Source organism: Pseudophryne corroboree, chromosome 5, assembly GCF_028390025.1.
Source record: "Pseudophryne corroboree isolate aPseCor3 chromosome 5, aPseCor3.hap2, whole genome shotgun sequence".
Classification (NCBI taxonomy): Eukaryota; Metazoa; Chordata; class Amphibia; order Anura; family Myobatrachidae; genus Pseudophryne; species Pseudophryne corroboree.
In genome coordinates, this window is record NC_086448.1 from 734,520,273 (window position 1) to 734,536,733 (window position 16,461).

A 16,461-nucleotide genomic window follows, 5' to 3' on the forward strand; every position below is an offset into this window, starting at 1 on the left:
GCTTCCCAGTTGTCCACTCCCGGAATAAACACTGCTGACAGTGCTATCACGTGATTTTCCGCCCATCGGAGAATCCTTGTGGCTTCTGCCATCGCCATCCTGCTTCTTGTGCCGGCCTGTCGGTTGACATGGGCGACCGCCGTGATGTTGTCTGACTGAATCAGCACCGGCTGGTTTTGAAGCAGGGGTTTTGCCTGACTTAGGGCATTGTAAATGGCCCTTAGTTCCAGAATATTTATGTGCAGGGAAGCTTCCTGACTCGACCATTGTCCTTGGAAGTTTCTTCCCTGAGTGACTGCCCCCCAACCTCGGAGGCTTGCATCCGTGGTCACCAGGACCCAGTCCTGTATGCCGAATCTGCGGCCCTCGAGAAGATGAGCACTCTGCAGCCACCACAGCAGAGACACCCTGGCCCTCGGGGACAAGGTGATCAGCCGATGCATCTGAAGATGCGATCCGGACCACTTGTCTAACAGATCCCACTGAAAGATCCTTGCATGGAACCTGCCGAAGGAAATTGCTTCGTAAGAAGCTACCATCTTTCCCAGGACTCGCGTGCAATGATGCACCGACACCTGTTTTGGCCTTCTCCTCCGGGAGGAACACCTTCTTCTGTTCTGTGTCCAGAATCATACCCAGGAACAGCAGACGCGTCGTAGGAACCAGCTGCGACTTTGGGATATTCAGAATCCAGCCGTGCTGTTGTAGCACTTCCTGAGACAGTGCTACTCCGACCAACAACTGCTCCATGGACCTCGCCTTTATAAGGAGATCGTCCAAGTACGGGATAATTATAACTCCCTTCTTTCGAAGGAGTATCATCATTTCGGCCATTACTTTGGTAAATACCCTCGGTGCCGTGGACAGACCAAACGGCAACGTCTGGAATTGGTAATGGCAGTCCTGGTACCACAAAACGGAGGTACACCTGGTGAGGTGGGTAAATGGGGACATGTAGGTAAGCATCCTTGATGTCCAGTGATACCATGTAATCCCCCTCTTCCAGGCTTGCAATAACCGCCCTGAGCGATTCCATTTTGAACCTGAACTTCCTTATATAAGTGTTCAAGGATTTCAAATTTAGAATGGGTCTCACCGAACCGTCTGGTTTCGGTACCACAAACATTGTGGAATAGTAACCCCGTCTCTGTTGAAGGAGGGGAACTTTGATTATCACCTGCTGGAGGTACAGCTTGTGAATTGCCGCCAGTACTACCTTCCTGTCCTGGGGAGTAGCTGGCAAGGCTGATTTGAGGTAACGGCGAGGGGGAGACGTCTCGAACTCCAGCTTGTATCCCTGAGATACCACTTGTAGAACCCAGAGATCCACCTGTGAGCGAACCCACTGGTCGCTGAAGTTCCGGAGACGGGCCCCCACCACACCTGGCTCCACATGTGGAGCCCCAGCGTCATGCGGTGGACTTAGTGGAAGCAGGGGAGGATTTTTGTTCCTGGGAACTGGCTGTATGGTGCAGCTTTTTCCCTCTACCCCTGCCTCTGGGCAGAAAGGACGCGCCTCTAACCCGCTTGCCTTTCTGAGGCCGAAAGGACTGTATTTGATAATACGGTGCTTTCTTAGGCTGTGAGGGAACCTGAGGTAAAAAAGTCGACTTCCCAGCTGTAGCTGTGGATACGAGGTCCGAAAGACCGTCCCCAAACAATTCCTCACCCTTATTAGGCAAAATTTCCATGTGCCTTTTAGAATCAGCATCACCTGTCCACTGCCGAGTCCATAATACTCTCCGGGCAGAAATGGACATTGCATTAATTCTAGATGCCAGCCGGCAAATGTCCCTCTGTGCATCTCTCATATATAAGACTACGTCTTTAATATGCTCTATGGTTAGCAATATAGTGTCCCTGTCAAGGGAATCAATGTTATCAGACAGGGAATCAGACCACGCTGCTGCAGCACTACACATCCATGCTGAAGCAATAGCAGGTCTCAGTATAGTACCGGAGTGTGTATATACAGACTTCAGGATAGCCTCCTGCTTTCTATCTGCAGGCTCCTTTAAGGCGGCCGTATCCTGAGAAGGCAGTGCCACCTTTTTTGATAAGCGTGTGAGCGCCTTGTCCACCTTAGGGGATGTCTCCCAGCGTAACCTATCCGTTGGCGGGAAAGGGTACGCCATTAGTAACCGCTTAGAAATTACTAGTTTCTTATCTGGGGAACCCCACGCTTCTTCACACAATTCATTTAACTCATCAGATGGGGGAAAAGTCACTGGCTGCTTTTTCTCCCCAAACATAATACCCTTTTTTGTGGTAACCGGGTTAATGTCAGAAATGTGCAACACATTTTTCATTGCCGTAATCATGCATCGGATGGCCCTAGTGGATTGTATATTTGTCTCATCCTCGTCGACACTGGAGTCAGACTCCGTGTCGACATCTGTGTCTGCCATCTGAGGTAGCGGGCGTTTTTGAGCCCCTGACGGCCTCTGAGATGCCCGGGCAGGCGCGGGCTGAGATGCCGGCTGTCCCAAAGCTGCGTCATCGAACCTTTTATGCAAGGAGTTGACACTGTCGGTTAATACCTTCCACATATCCATCCACTCAGGTGTCGGCCCCGCAGGGGGCGACATCACACTTATCGGCACCTGCTCCGCCTCCACGTAAGCGTCCTCATCAAACATGTCGACCCAGCCGTACCGACACACCGCACACACACACAGGGAATGCTCTGACTGAGGACAGGACCCCACAAAGTCCTTTGGGGAGACAGAGAGAGAGTATGCCAGCACACACCACAGCGCTATATAACAGAGGGATATACACTATACACAAGTGAATTTTCCCCCTATAGCTGCTTATATCACAATTTGCGCCTAAATTTATGTGCCCCCCCTCTCTTTTTTACCCTTTCTGTAGTTGTATACTGCAGGGGAGAGCCTGGGGAGCGTCCTTCCAGTGGAGCTGTGAAGAGAAAATGGCGCTGGCTGTGCTGAGGAAGATAGCCCCGCCCCTTCAGCGGCGGGCTTCTCCCGCTTTTTTTAATATTAATGGCGGGGGTATTTGCACATATACAGTGTTATACACTGTATTATGTGCTGTTTTGTGCCAAAAGGTATATTAATTGCAGCCCAGGGCGCCCCCCCCAGCGCCCTGCACCCCCAGTGACCGGAGCGTGTGGTGTGCTGTGGGAGCAATGGCGCACAGCTGCAGTGCTGTGCGCTACCTTATTGAAGACCGGAGTCTTCAGCCGCCGATTTTCTCCGGTTTCTTCCGTCTTCTGGCTCTGCAAGGGGGACGGCGGCGCGGCTCTGGGAACGGACGATCGAGGTCGGGCCCTGTGTTCGATCCCTCTGGAGCTAATGGTGTCCAGTAGCCTAGAAGCACAAGCTAGCTGCAAGCAGGTAGGTTTGCTTCTCTCCCCTAAGTCCCACGTAGCAGTGAGTCTGTTGCCAGCAGATCTCACTGAAAATAAAAAACCTAACAAATACTTTCTTTCTAGGAAGCTCAGGAGAGCCCCTAGAGTGCATCCAGCTCTGGCCGGACACAGATTCTAACTGAGGTCTGGAGGAGGGGCATAGAGGGAGGAGCCAGTGCACACCAGATAGTACCTAATCTTTCTTTTAGAGTGCCCAGCCTCCTGCGGAGCCCGTCTATTCCCCATGGTCCTTACGGAGTACCCAGCATCCACTAGGACGTCAGAGAAAAGAGCATACTTACTGTAGCTAATTTTCAGATTTCCTCTGTGGCAGAAGCTCGGAGAGGTGACGCTAGCATGGTCAGACTGTCGTGTCACTAGGCCCCACCCCCAAAACGGGTTTGTGGGAGGGGGCAGGGCTAAATGACACTAATTAGCATTAGCCCCACCCCCTCCCTGCAGCACTACGAATCCCTATACAACATCCTGTCACCCTGCCCACTTCACTACGAAGCGATCGGGTTGCGGGAGATCCGTACACTCTTTTCTTTGAGTGAGGGCGACTGCCAGAAAAATTGTGAGTTTTCCGCAACTTGTGGGAGAGTACTGCATGTAAAAGAGTGCATTGACAATAGTAATATGAGCCAATGAGGTCATCTCATAACGGTGTTGTAAAATGTCAGCAAAGCGTTCCAAGTCAGAAGAATGTGGAAGAATGGAAAAATGAGACTAGTAATAATCACAAAGTGCTGATCTAGAAATAGGTTTTAAAACAGAGAGATTGCTGGTAATCAATCATGGACATATTTGTACTTGACCTCCTCTTCTGCTGATTAAAATGACATGCGGCATGCCTATATTCTGTGTGTGACTGTGGCTGTATCTGCAATATGAAATGATACATTACAGTTTATTCCTGGAAATCACTGTAACATAGCACTTCGTATGCAGATACAGCCACAGTGGCACACAGAATATAGGCATGCTTCATATCACTTTAATCAGTAGAAGCTGCTTGTACGTTCTAGTCACATAGCAATGAAAATTTGATGCATTTTCTGCAAAAAAAAAAGGCACCCAACGTTAGCAGAGGTGGATGGGAGCTGCATGGCATATTGAGGTAAGATGTATGTGGACACATCTGTATCCAAGCAGAGGCAGAGGTCACAATGCAAGCGGCAACGTGAGTGCTGTGTGTGGGTAGGTTCATTGTGCAATAGTGTTCTGCATATGTGTAAGAGGCATTATGTGTGTCATGTGTATAAATGCATTAATAATGTGCGACATATGTGTAAGAGGCACTATGTGTGTCATGTGTATAAATGCATTAATAATGTGCGACATATGTGTAAGAGGCACTATGTGTGTCATGTGTATAAATGCATTAATAATGTGCGACATATGTGTAAGAGGCACTATGTGTGTCATGTGTATAAATGCATTAATAATGTGCGACATATGTGTAAGGAGCATTATGTGTGTCATTATGTGTATAAGGACATTAACAAAGGTTGGCATAATGTTTAAGGCGTATTATGTTTATAAGGACATTAATAATGTGTGTCATATGTGTAAGGGGCATTAATGTGTGGTATTACGTGTAGAAAGAAAGGCATTACTAATGTGTGGCATTATGGGTATAAGGTGCTCTACTGTGTGGCATAATGTATAAAAAGAGCACTACTGTGTGGTCTAATGTGAATAAAGAGCAATATGGTGTGGCATAATTTGAATTGGGGGCACTATTGTGTGGCCATGCCCCTTCTGAAAAGAACACACCCCTTTTTGGGCTGGCGCTGAATGTGCGCACTGTTCCTATTTAAAATATAGGGTATAGGAGCAAGAAAGGGGTGCGGGGTCAGAGGCAGAACTAGCAGCGGTGTGAGGGGACACCAGCAAAAATCTTGCCTAGGGCATCATATTGATTTATATTTGAATAGTTTCATATTGAGTAATATTTATTGAACTTATTAAATAATTTTTATGAATAAATATTATTTCTAGGTTGGCACCATTCTGATTATTAGTAAATCTTTCCATTCACTGATATACAGAAACTAGCACAGATCTAAACAGCACTGCATGCTTCATAGAAAATACTCCCTATTTCCCTGAACTGCTGCTGGTCTTTAAATATAGAAACATAGACTTTGGGGCTAATTCAGGTTGGATCGCAAATCGCGATCCAACCGGAATTATTGCAATCTCCCTATGGGCAAATGCGCCCGCACTTTCTGCGGGAGGCCGCAGAAAATGCCATTGCCTCTGCCTCCCGCCCCGTGAGACGGTCACAGGGCAGGAACGCTCCGTTTCCAGGAAGGAGATGGAGCGTTCCGGGGATGGAGCCAGCCAAACAGGGGCGGTATGGCGCGAATGGGGGCGTGATCGCGGCGGCTGCGTGACATCACACCAGCCACCGTGATCAGGTGGGCCTTCTGCGGGCGTTGAAGCAGAAATTGCGATGTGATCGCAATTTCTGCTTCATCAAGGAGGGGATGCGGCGGTCAGCATGCTGGGCGGCCTTTCCCTGTGATGGGCGGCCTCCAGCATGCTAGCAAAAGGATTGCAAATTCTGCTAATTAGCGGACTTTTCAATCCTTACTGAATTAAGCACTTTAACAGCAGATAAGAACCACTTGGCCCATACTGTCTGCCCTAAACACACACTTACACACTGCGGTAAATTTTTGTTGGGAGAAAATTAACCTTCCAGTATATTTTTGAATTGTGGGAGGAAACTGGAGTACCCAGAGTAAACCCACTGAAATACATGGAGAGTATGACACCGGCATCCTGTGCGGCATTGGTATCTCAACGCCAGCATTGCATCCTCCAGCTTCCCTATATGACAAAGACTTTTCTTGCATCCCAAGCTTCTTTCATTTATGCTCAGTAAATAACTACATGGAGTAACACAAAGCGATAGTGTTTAACCTTTTCAGAATGTTCATAGTAGAAGTGATCCAGGTCGGGATACTCTGGAATTCCGATAGCTGTGACTCTGTCATTCCCACATCAATAACACAGGTATTGGGATCTTTCAGTAGTGACTGGTCATCTAATTCTCCGGCCAATAACTTGGCTTTGCCATGTCCAAAATGAATTGCTGGACTCAGCTTCTTGTGCTACAAAACAAAACACAATCCTGATTTCAGTAGTTAAAAAAAAGACTCCACCAGTCATAGTGACTAAAGTGGGAATTTGCACATGATTAAAGCTACTTAACCACCTAACGTGGGGCACATATAAGTGTATGTGGTAGGAAATGTACATTGTTAGATTGATGTGAATTTAAATTCCTTGTAAAGTACTACATAATATGTAGGCTGCGGTGCTATATGAAAAACTGCTGATAAACCTATAAGGACACTGGACATAAAAGCTCCTCTGTCCGTTGCCTTTTGTGCAGATTGCTGTGATTATGGGGGTAATTTAGAGTTGATCGCAGCAGCAAATTTATTAGCAGTTGGGCAAAACCATGTGCACTGCGGGGAGGGGGGGGCATAGGGGGCAGATATAACATTTGCAGAGAGTGTTAGATTTGGGCGGGTTATTCTGTTTCTGTGCAGGGTAAATACTGGCTGCTTTAGTCTTACACTGCAATTTAGATTTCAGTTTGAACACACCCCATCCAAATCTAACTCACTCTGCACGTTATATCGGGATCCGGTCTGAAGATCGACAGTATCTAGGTCGACAATGTTTAGGTCGACCACTATAGGTCGACAGTCACTAGGTCGACATGGATGGAAGGTCGACAGGGTTTCTAGGTCGACATGTGCAAGGTCGACAGGTCTAAAGGTCGACAGGTCTAAAGGTCGACATGAGTTTTTCAAATTTTTTTCTTTTTTTGAATTTTTTCATACTTAGCGATCCACGTGGACTACGATTGGAACGGTAATCTGTGCCGAGCGAAGTGGTAGCGGAGCGCGCGAGCCATGCGAGGGGACGCGGTGCACTAATTTGGGATCCCGGTCACTCTACGAAGAAAACGACACCAAAAAAAAAAAATATATATATATCCTCATGTCGACCTTTAGACCTGTCGACCTAGCACATGTCGACCTAGAAACCCTGTCGACCTTCCATCCATGTCGACCTAGTGACTGTCGACCTATAATGGTCGACCTAAACATTGTCGACCTAGATACTGTCGATTTGATGAACCACACCCGTTATATCTGCCTCCCCTGCAGTGCACATGGTTTTGCTCAACTGCTAACAAATTTGCTGCTGCGATCAACTCTGAATTAGGCCCTATGTCACCATATGTGGCAGTGTACAGTACCCTTCGGTCTGCATCTCAATTTGGGCTGACCTAGCTGGAGGGGCTGCGGACATCAATTATCTACACATTTTATATGAACTGAATACATAATCTTGGATATAATATTGGACATAGGTATTGTTTATACAGTATAAAATATAGCACTGCCATCTTATTTACCCATAAGCAGTTTACATTTTACTTAGCAGATTCATAAATGGAAAAGATACAAAAAGAACATGTATAGGGGGGAGGGGGGCATCTATTAAATGTAAATTTGTAGGAATATCCACTCTATCAATCCCTCCATTGGTTACCGGTATTCTACTGTATTCAATATAAATTACTGCTACTCTCATATAAAGCTATTAAACAAGCTATGCCAACATATGTCTCTTCACTCATCTCAAAATATCTCCCAACCCGACCTCTCAGCTCTTCACAAAATCTGCATCTCTCATCCACACGCATAATTCACTCCCACTCAAAATTACAGGACTTTGGGGGTAACTCCGAGTTGATCGCAGCAGGAATTTTGTTAGCAGTTGGGCAAAACCATGTGCAGTGCAGGGGAGGCAGATATAACATGTGCAGAGAGTTAGATTTGGGTGTGGTGTGTTCAATCTGCAATCTAAGTTGCAGTGTAAAAATAAAGCAGCCAGTATTTACCCTGCACAGAAACAAAATAACCCACCCAAATCTAACTCTCTCTGCACATGTTATATCTGCCCCTCCCTGCAGTGCACATGGTTTTGCCCAACTGCTAACAAAATTCCTGCTGCGATCAACTCGGAATGAGGGCCTTTATCCGGGCTGCACCCACTCTGTGGAATGCCCTCTCACGCACAATAAGACTCTCCTCTAGTCTCCAAACCTTCAACGTTCCCTAAAAACTCACCTCTTCAGACAAGCCTATCAAATTCCGGACCCATCCTCATAACATTCAGTGCTTCCCCATCTAATTACATCCCCTCTGTACAGTCCACACATAACCTCGCATTATTTGTCTTTCTTCACTTTCACACCCTCCTGACCCTTGGCCAACATTGCTGGGTGACCATATCATACAGCCCATTAAGAACCTTTTCAATCTGGTGGACCATTATGCAATAGGTAGCTTCTATCCCAGTAAATCAATGCCTATTTCCCTATAGATTGTAAGCTTACAAGCAGGGCCTTCCTACCTCTATGTCTGTCTTTTTTACCCAGTTCTATACTATTACTACTGTTCCAATTGTAAAGCGCAACGGAATATACTGTGCTATATAAGAAACTGTTAATAAATAAAAATATATATTATAAAACTTTTCATGTTTATTTCAATGTGCTCATTCATTTCAGTGGATCATCTACATATAGCACGTGTTGGAAATCTCACTGAAATGAATGAGCCCACTGAACGGAATGGGAAAATATCAGACATTTCCATTGCAGCCGAGTTCCTTTTTCTTTTGTTCTCTAAAAAAGTGATCTATAGAGATTGATAGGGAGAGGACGTGGCTGGCGTCCTCTCCGTTTAGAGTAGACTAGAGAGTAGTAGAGACACTTGATTTACTGATTTTGGGGAGCATATTAGGAGTACTACTTGCTGATAGTGTGACCAGTGACCACCAGTTTAATTAATCCGTTCTCTGCCTGAAAAAAAACGATACACAGTGTGACACAGTCACATACCATATCTGTGCTCAGCCTCAGTGTGCTGCATCATCTATGTAATACTGTATATCTGACTGTGCTGAGTGCTCACTGCTCACACAGCTTAATTGTGGGGGAGACTGGGGAGCAGTTGTAGCAGGAGTACATATTTTAACAGTGCACACTTTTGCTGCCAGAGTGCCACTGCCAGTGTGACTGACAAGTGACCACTGACCACCAGTATATTGTGATTGTCTGCCTGAAAAAGTTAAACACTCGTCGTGTGGTGTTTTTATTCTATAAACGCATTCTGCTGACAGTGTCCAGCAGGTCCGTCATTATATAATATATACCTGTCCGGCTGCAGTAGTGATATATATATATTTTTTATATCATTATCATCCAGTCTATATTAGCACTGCAGCAGACGCAGTACGGTAGTCCACGGCTGTAGCTACCTCTGTGTCGGCAGTCGCTCGTCCATCCATAATTGTATACCACCTACCCGTGGTGTTTTTTTTTTTTTTTCTATCTTCTTGATACTAGTAGCTTACTTTAGGAGTCTGCAGTGCTGAGCTGACAGTGTCCAGCAGGTCCGTCATTATATAATATATATCTGTCCGGCTGCAGTAGTGATATATATATATTTTTTATATCATTATCATCCAGTCTATATTAGCAGCAGACGCAGTACGGTAGTCCACGGCTGTAGCTACCTCTGTGTCGGCAGTCGCTCGTCCATCCATAATTGTATACCACCTACCCGTGGTGTTTTTTTTTTTTCTATCTTCTTGATACTAGTAGCTTACTTTAGGAGTCTGCAGTGCTGAGCTGACAGTGTCCAGCAGGTCCGTCATTATATAATATATACCTGTCCGGCTGCAGTAGTGATATATATATATTTTATATCTCATTATCATCCAGTCTGTATTAGCAGCAGACGCAGTACGGTAGTCCACGGCTGTAGCTACCTCTGTGTCGGCAGTCGCTCGTCCATCCATAATTGTATACCACCTACCCGTGGTGTTTTTTTTTTCTATCTTCTTGATACTAGTAGCTTACTTTAGGAGTCTGCAGTGCTGAGCTGACAGTGTCCAGCAGGTCCGTCATTATATAATATATACCTGTCCGGCTGCAGTAGTGATATATATATATATTTTATATCTCATTATCATCCAGTCTATATTAGCAGCAGACGCAGTACGGTAGTCCACGGCTGTAGCTACCTCTGTGTCGGCAGTCGCTCGTCCATCCATAATTGTATACCACCTACCCGTGGTGTTTTTTTTTTTCTATCTTCTTGATACTAGTAGCTTACTTTAGGAGTCTGCAGTGCTGAGCTGACAGTGTCCAGCAGGTCCGTCATTATATAATATATACCTGTCCGGCTGCAGTAGTGATATATATATATTTTTTATATCATTATCATCCAGTCTATATTAGCAGCAGACGCAGTACGGTAGTCCACGGCTGTAGCTACCTCTGTGTCGGCAGTCGCTCGTCCATCCATAATTGTATACCACCTACCCGTGGTGGTTTTTTTTTTTTTTCTATCTTCTTGATACTAGTAGCTTACTTTAGGAGTCTGCAGTGCTGAGCTGACAGTGTCCAGCAGGTCCGTCATTATATAATATATACCTGTCCGGCTGCAGTAGTGATATATATATATTTTATATCTCATTATCATCCAGTCTATATTAGCAGCAGACGCAGTACGGTAGTCCACGGCTGTAGCTACCTCTGTGTCGGCAGTCGCTCGTCCATCCATAAGTATACTAGTATCCATCCATCTCCATTGTTTACCTGAGGTGCCTTTTAGTTGTGCCTATTAAAACATGGAGAACAAAAATGTTGAGGTTCCAAAAATAGGGAAAGATCAAGATCGACTTCCACCTCGTGCTAAAGCTGCTGCCACTAGTCATGGCCGAGACGATGAAATGCCAGCAACGTCGTCTGCCAAGGCCGATGCCCAATGTCATAGTACAGAGCATGTAAAGTCCAAAACACCAAATATCAGTAAAAAAAGGACTCAAAAATCTAAAATAAAATTGTCAGAGGAGAAGCGTAAACTTGCCAATATGCCATTTACCACACAGAGTGGCAAGGAACGGCTGAGGCCCTGGCCTATGTTCATGGCTAGTGGTTCAGCTTCACATGAGGATGGAAGCACTCAGCCTCTCGCTAGAAAAATGAAAAGACTCAAGCTGGCAAAAGCACAGCAAAGAACTGTGCGTTCTTCGAAATCACAAATCCACAAGGAGAGTCCAATTGTGTCATTTGCGATGCCTGACCTTCCCAACACTGGACGTGAAGAGCATGCGCCTTCCACCATTTGCACGCCCCCTGCAAGTGCTGGAAGGAGCACCCGCAGTCCAGTTCCTGATAGTCAGATTGAAGATGTCAGTGTTGAAGTACACCAGGATGAGGAGGATATGGGTGTTGCTGGCGCTGGGGAGGAAATTGACCAGGAGGATTCTGATGGTGAGGTGGTTTGTTTAAGTCAGGCACCCGGGGAGACACCTGTTGTCCGTGGGCGGAATAGAGCCATTGACATGCCTGGTGAAAATACCAAAAAAATCAGCTCTTCGGTGTGGAAGTATTTCAACAGAAATGCGGACAACATTTGTCAAGCCGCGTGTTGCCTTTGTCAAGCTGTAATAAGTAGGGGTAAGGACGTTAACCACCTCGGAACATCCTCCCTTATACGTCACCTGCAGCGCATTCATCATAAGTCAGTGACAAGTTCAAAAACTTTGGGCGACAGCGGAAGCAGTCCACTGACCAGTAAATCCCTTCCTCTTGTAACCAAGCTCACGCAAACCACCCCACCAACTCCCTCAGTGTCAATTTCCTCCTTCCCCAGGAATGCCAATAGTCCTGCAGGCCATGTCACTGGCAATTCTGATGAGTCCTCTCCTGCCTGGGATTCCTCCGATGCATCCTTGCGTGTAACGCCTACTGCTGCTGGCGCTGCTGTTGTTGCTGCTGGGAGTCGATGGTCATCCCAGAGGGGAAGTCGTACTCGTAAGACCACTTTTACTACTTCCACCAAGCAATTGACTGTCCAACAGTCCTTTGCGAGGAAGATGAAATATCACAGCAGTCATCCTGCTGCAAAGCAGATAACTGAGGCCTTGGCATCCTGGGCGGTGAGAAACGTGGTTCCGGTATCCATCATTACTGCAGAGCCAACTAGAGACTTGTTGGAGGTACTGTGTCCCCGGTACCAAATACCATCTAGGTTCCATTTCTCTAGGCAGGCGATACCGAAAATGTACACAGACCTCAGAAAAAGACTCACCAGTGTCCTAAAAAATGCAGTTGTACCCAATGTCCACTTAACCACGGACATGTGGACAAGTGGAGCAGGGCAGGCTCAGGACTATATGACTGTGACAGCCCACTGGGTAGATGTATGGACTCCCGCCGCAAGAACAGCAGCGGCGGCACCAGTAGCAGCATCTCGCAAACGCCAACTCTTTCCTAGGCAGGCTACGCTTTGTATCACCGCTTTCCAGAATACGCACACAGCTAAAAACCTCTTACGGCAACTGAGGAAGATCATCGCAGAATGGCTTACCCCAATTGGACTCTCCTGTGGATTTGTGGCATCGGACAACGCCAGCAATATTGTGTGTGCATTAAATATGGGCAAATTCCAGCACGTCCCATGTTTTGCACATACCTTGAATTTGGTGGTGCAGAATTATTTAAAAAACGAGAGGGGCGTGCAAGAGATGCTGTCGGTGGCCAGAAGAATTGCGGGACACTTTCGGCGTACAGGCACCACGTACAGAAGACTGGAGCACCACCAAAAACGCCTGAACCTGCCCTGCCATCATCTGAAGCAAGAAGTGGTAACGAGGTGGAATTCAACCCTCTATATGCTTCAGAGGTTGGAGGAGCAGCAAAAGGCCATTCAAGCCTATACAACTGAGCACGATATAGGAGGTGGAATGCACCTGTCTCAAGCGCAGTGGAGAATGATTTCAACGTTGTGCAAGGTTCTGCAACCTTTTGAACTTGCCACACGTGAAGTCAGTTCAGACACTGCCAGCCTGAGTCAGGTCATTCCCCTCATCAGGCTTTTGCAGAAGAAGCTGGAGACATTGAAGGAGGAGCTAACACAGAGCGATTCCGCTAGGCATGTGGGACTTGTGGATGGAGCCCTTAATTCGCTTAACAAGGATTCACGGGTGGTCAATCTGTTGAAATCAGAGCACTACATTTTGGCCACCGTGCTCGATCCTAGATTTAAAACCTACCTTGGATCTCTCTTTCCGGCAGACACAAGTCTGCTGGGGTTCAAAGAACTGCTGGTGACAAAATTGTCAAGTCAAGCGGAACGCGACCTGTCAACATCTCCTCCTTCACATTCTCCCGCAACTGGGGGTGCGAGGAAAAGGTTCAGAATTCCGAGCCCACCCGCTGGCGGTGATGCAGGGCAGTCTGGAGCGACTGCTGATGCTGACATCTGGTCCGGACTGAAGGACCTGACAACGATTACGGACATGTCGTCTACTGTCACTGCATATGATTCTCTCCCCATTGAAAGAATGGTGGAGGATTATATGAGTGACCGCATCCAAGTAGGCACGTCAGACAGTCCGTACTTATACTGGCAGGAAAAAGAGGCAATTTGGAGGCCCTTGCACAAACTGGCTTTATTCTACCTAAGTTGCCCTCCCACAAGTGTGTACTCCGAAAGAGTGTTTAGTGCCGCCGCTCACCTTGTCAGCAATCGGCGTACGAGGTTACATCCAGAAAATGTGGAGAAGATGATGTTCATTAAAATGAATTATAATCAATTCCTCCGTGGAGACATTGACCAGCAGCAATTGCCTCCACAAAGTACACAGGGAGCTGAGATGGTGGATTCCAGTGGGGACGAATTGATAATCTGTGAGGAGGGGGATGTACACGGTGATATATCGGAGGATGATGATGAGGTGGACATCTTGCCTCTGTAGAGCCAGTTTGTGCAAGGAGAGATTAATTGCTTCTTTTTTGGTGGGTGTCCAAACCAACCCGTCATTTCAGTCACAGTCGTGTGGCAGACCCTGTCACTGAAATGATGGGTTGGTTATAGTGTGCATGTCCTGTTTATACAACATAAGGGTGGGTGGGAGGGCCCAAGGACAATTCCATCTTGCACCTCTTTTTTCTTTCATTTTTCTTTGCGTCATGTGCTGTTTGGGGGGTGTTTTTTGGAAGGGCCATCCTGCGTGACACTGCAGTGCCACTCCTAGATGGGCCAGGTGTTTGTGTCGGCCACTAGGGTCGCTTAGCTTACTCACACAGCTACCTCATTGCGCCTCTTTTTTTCTTTGCGTCATGTGCTGTTTGGGGAGTGTTTGTCACGATCCGGGTATCTGGACGCCATTTCTTACCCATCAGATGCCTCCTAAGGCTGGCTCAGCGCTCCAGGACCGGATCCCATCTGTTATCCTGATGTGTACATTCCTGTATCCTCTCCTGTCACTCTGGGACGCTGTCACAGTAAACGCCATATTACACCTGGCATGGCGTCTCCCGCGGCCTCCGCCGCCGTCCCTGAACTTCTGCATGCAGAGTGTCTGAGTGGCGATTACGTCAGCTGCGGCCTCCGCTGTGTCCGCGTGGTTGGATGTGCATCTGTCAGCCTGGCGCCTCCTGTCTCCGGTGGCCGGCGCCGCCATTACTGTTTTCATTACCACATGGATTACAAACCAAACTTCCCTCCAAGTATCTGCATGGGCGCAGCCATCTTGGATTCTGTCAGCTGATCATTTCCACCAATCTGTTCTCAGTATTGATAATCTGCATAATTGCCTAGCCAATCCCTTCCTTGCTGCAGGTATAAATACACTGTGCCTGAGCAAGGAAGGCGTCAGTGCTTTGGTTGTCAAACCTAGTTCCTGTTTGTCTCTCTCCTGTGATTGTCTTCCAGGTTCCAGCTCCTGTCTCAAGACTTCCACCATAGAGACCCGCACCAGCATTCCACCTGCGGTGTAGCCTGACTCTCCAATCCATTGTGGATTCATCTGTTTCCAGCTACAACATTACCTGCTTCCAGCTCAGCTTCCAGCAGAATACAGCTTCCCTTAAAGGGCCGGTGTCCTTTCTACACTTTACCACTCTCCACCGGTATTATTATTTCTCCGCTCTCAAGTTCTACATTTCAGTTCATATTTCATCGCTCCCAAGTTCATTTATTATTTAACTGGTTCCAGCCAGTATCCACTCCGTGCTAACAACAGTCTGGTTCCAGCCAGTATCCACAGCAGCTGTTTTATCTTCAGCAACCCAGCTTTTCCTGGAACACCAGCTGGCACAATCCTGGGTTATCTCCATTGCTACAGTCGGGCCTGGTAAGGACTTTCCATCTAGAAGATCATAAGAACTATCTCACACTACCAGTGCCCTGTGGCTCCTGCCATCCTGTAGTACCCAGGAACTGTATTTATTCTTTGCTGACTTTTACGTTTTCTTTTACTGCTGCTGTGTTGCGGAGTTGTCATAATAAACATCATTGACTTTTATCCAAGTTGTCGTGGTCACGCCTTCGGGCAGTTATTATTCATGTTACTTACATGTCCAGGGGTCTGATACAACCTCCCAGGTTCCGGTACATCTCAGCCCCTACAACTGAGGCTGCCTCCCGTCAGCTCAGGCCCTCAGTTGTGACAGTGTTTTTTGGAAGGGCCATCCTGCGTGACACTGCAGTGCCACTCCTAGATGGGCCAGGTGTTTGTGTCGGCCACTAGGGTCGCTTAGCTTACTCACACAGCTACCTCATTGCGCCTCTTTTTTTCTTTGCGTCATGTGCTGTTTGGGGAGTGTTTTTTGGAAGGGCCATCCTGCGTGACACTGCAGTGCCACTCCTAGATGGGCCAGGTGTTTGTGTCGGCCACTAGGGTCGCTTAGCTTACTCACACAGCTACCTCATTGCGCCTCTTTTTTTCTTTGCGTCATGTGCTGTTTGGGGGGTGTTTTTTGGAAGGGCCATCCTGCGTGACACTGCAGTGCCACTCCTAGATGGGCCAGGTGTTTGTGTCGGCCACTAGGGTCGCTTAGCTTACTCACACAGCTACCTCATTGCGCCTCTTTTTTTCTATGCGTCATGTGCTGTTTGGGGAGTGTTTTTTGGAAGGGCCATCCTGCGTGACACTGCAGTGCCACTCCTAGATGGGCCAGGTGTTTGTGT

The 16,461-nt window shown here is 47.1% G+C and overlaps 1 protein-coding gene across 1 annotated transcript in view; it reads right to left on the reverse strand.

Moving 5' to 3' along the window:
• Positions 1-16,461, reverse strand: part of NBN (nibrin) — a 161,520-nt gene that overhangs the window by 64,568 nt on the left and 80,491 nt on the right. The window contains exon 7 of the mRNA XM_063924075.1: positions 6,308-6,498. Within this exon, the coding sequence (XP_063780145.1) occupies positions 6,308-6,498 (191 nt within the window). The remainder of the gene's footprint in view (positions 1-6,307; positions 6,499-16,461) is intronic.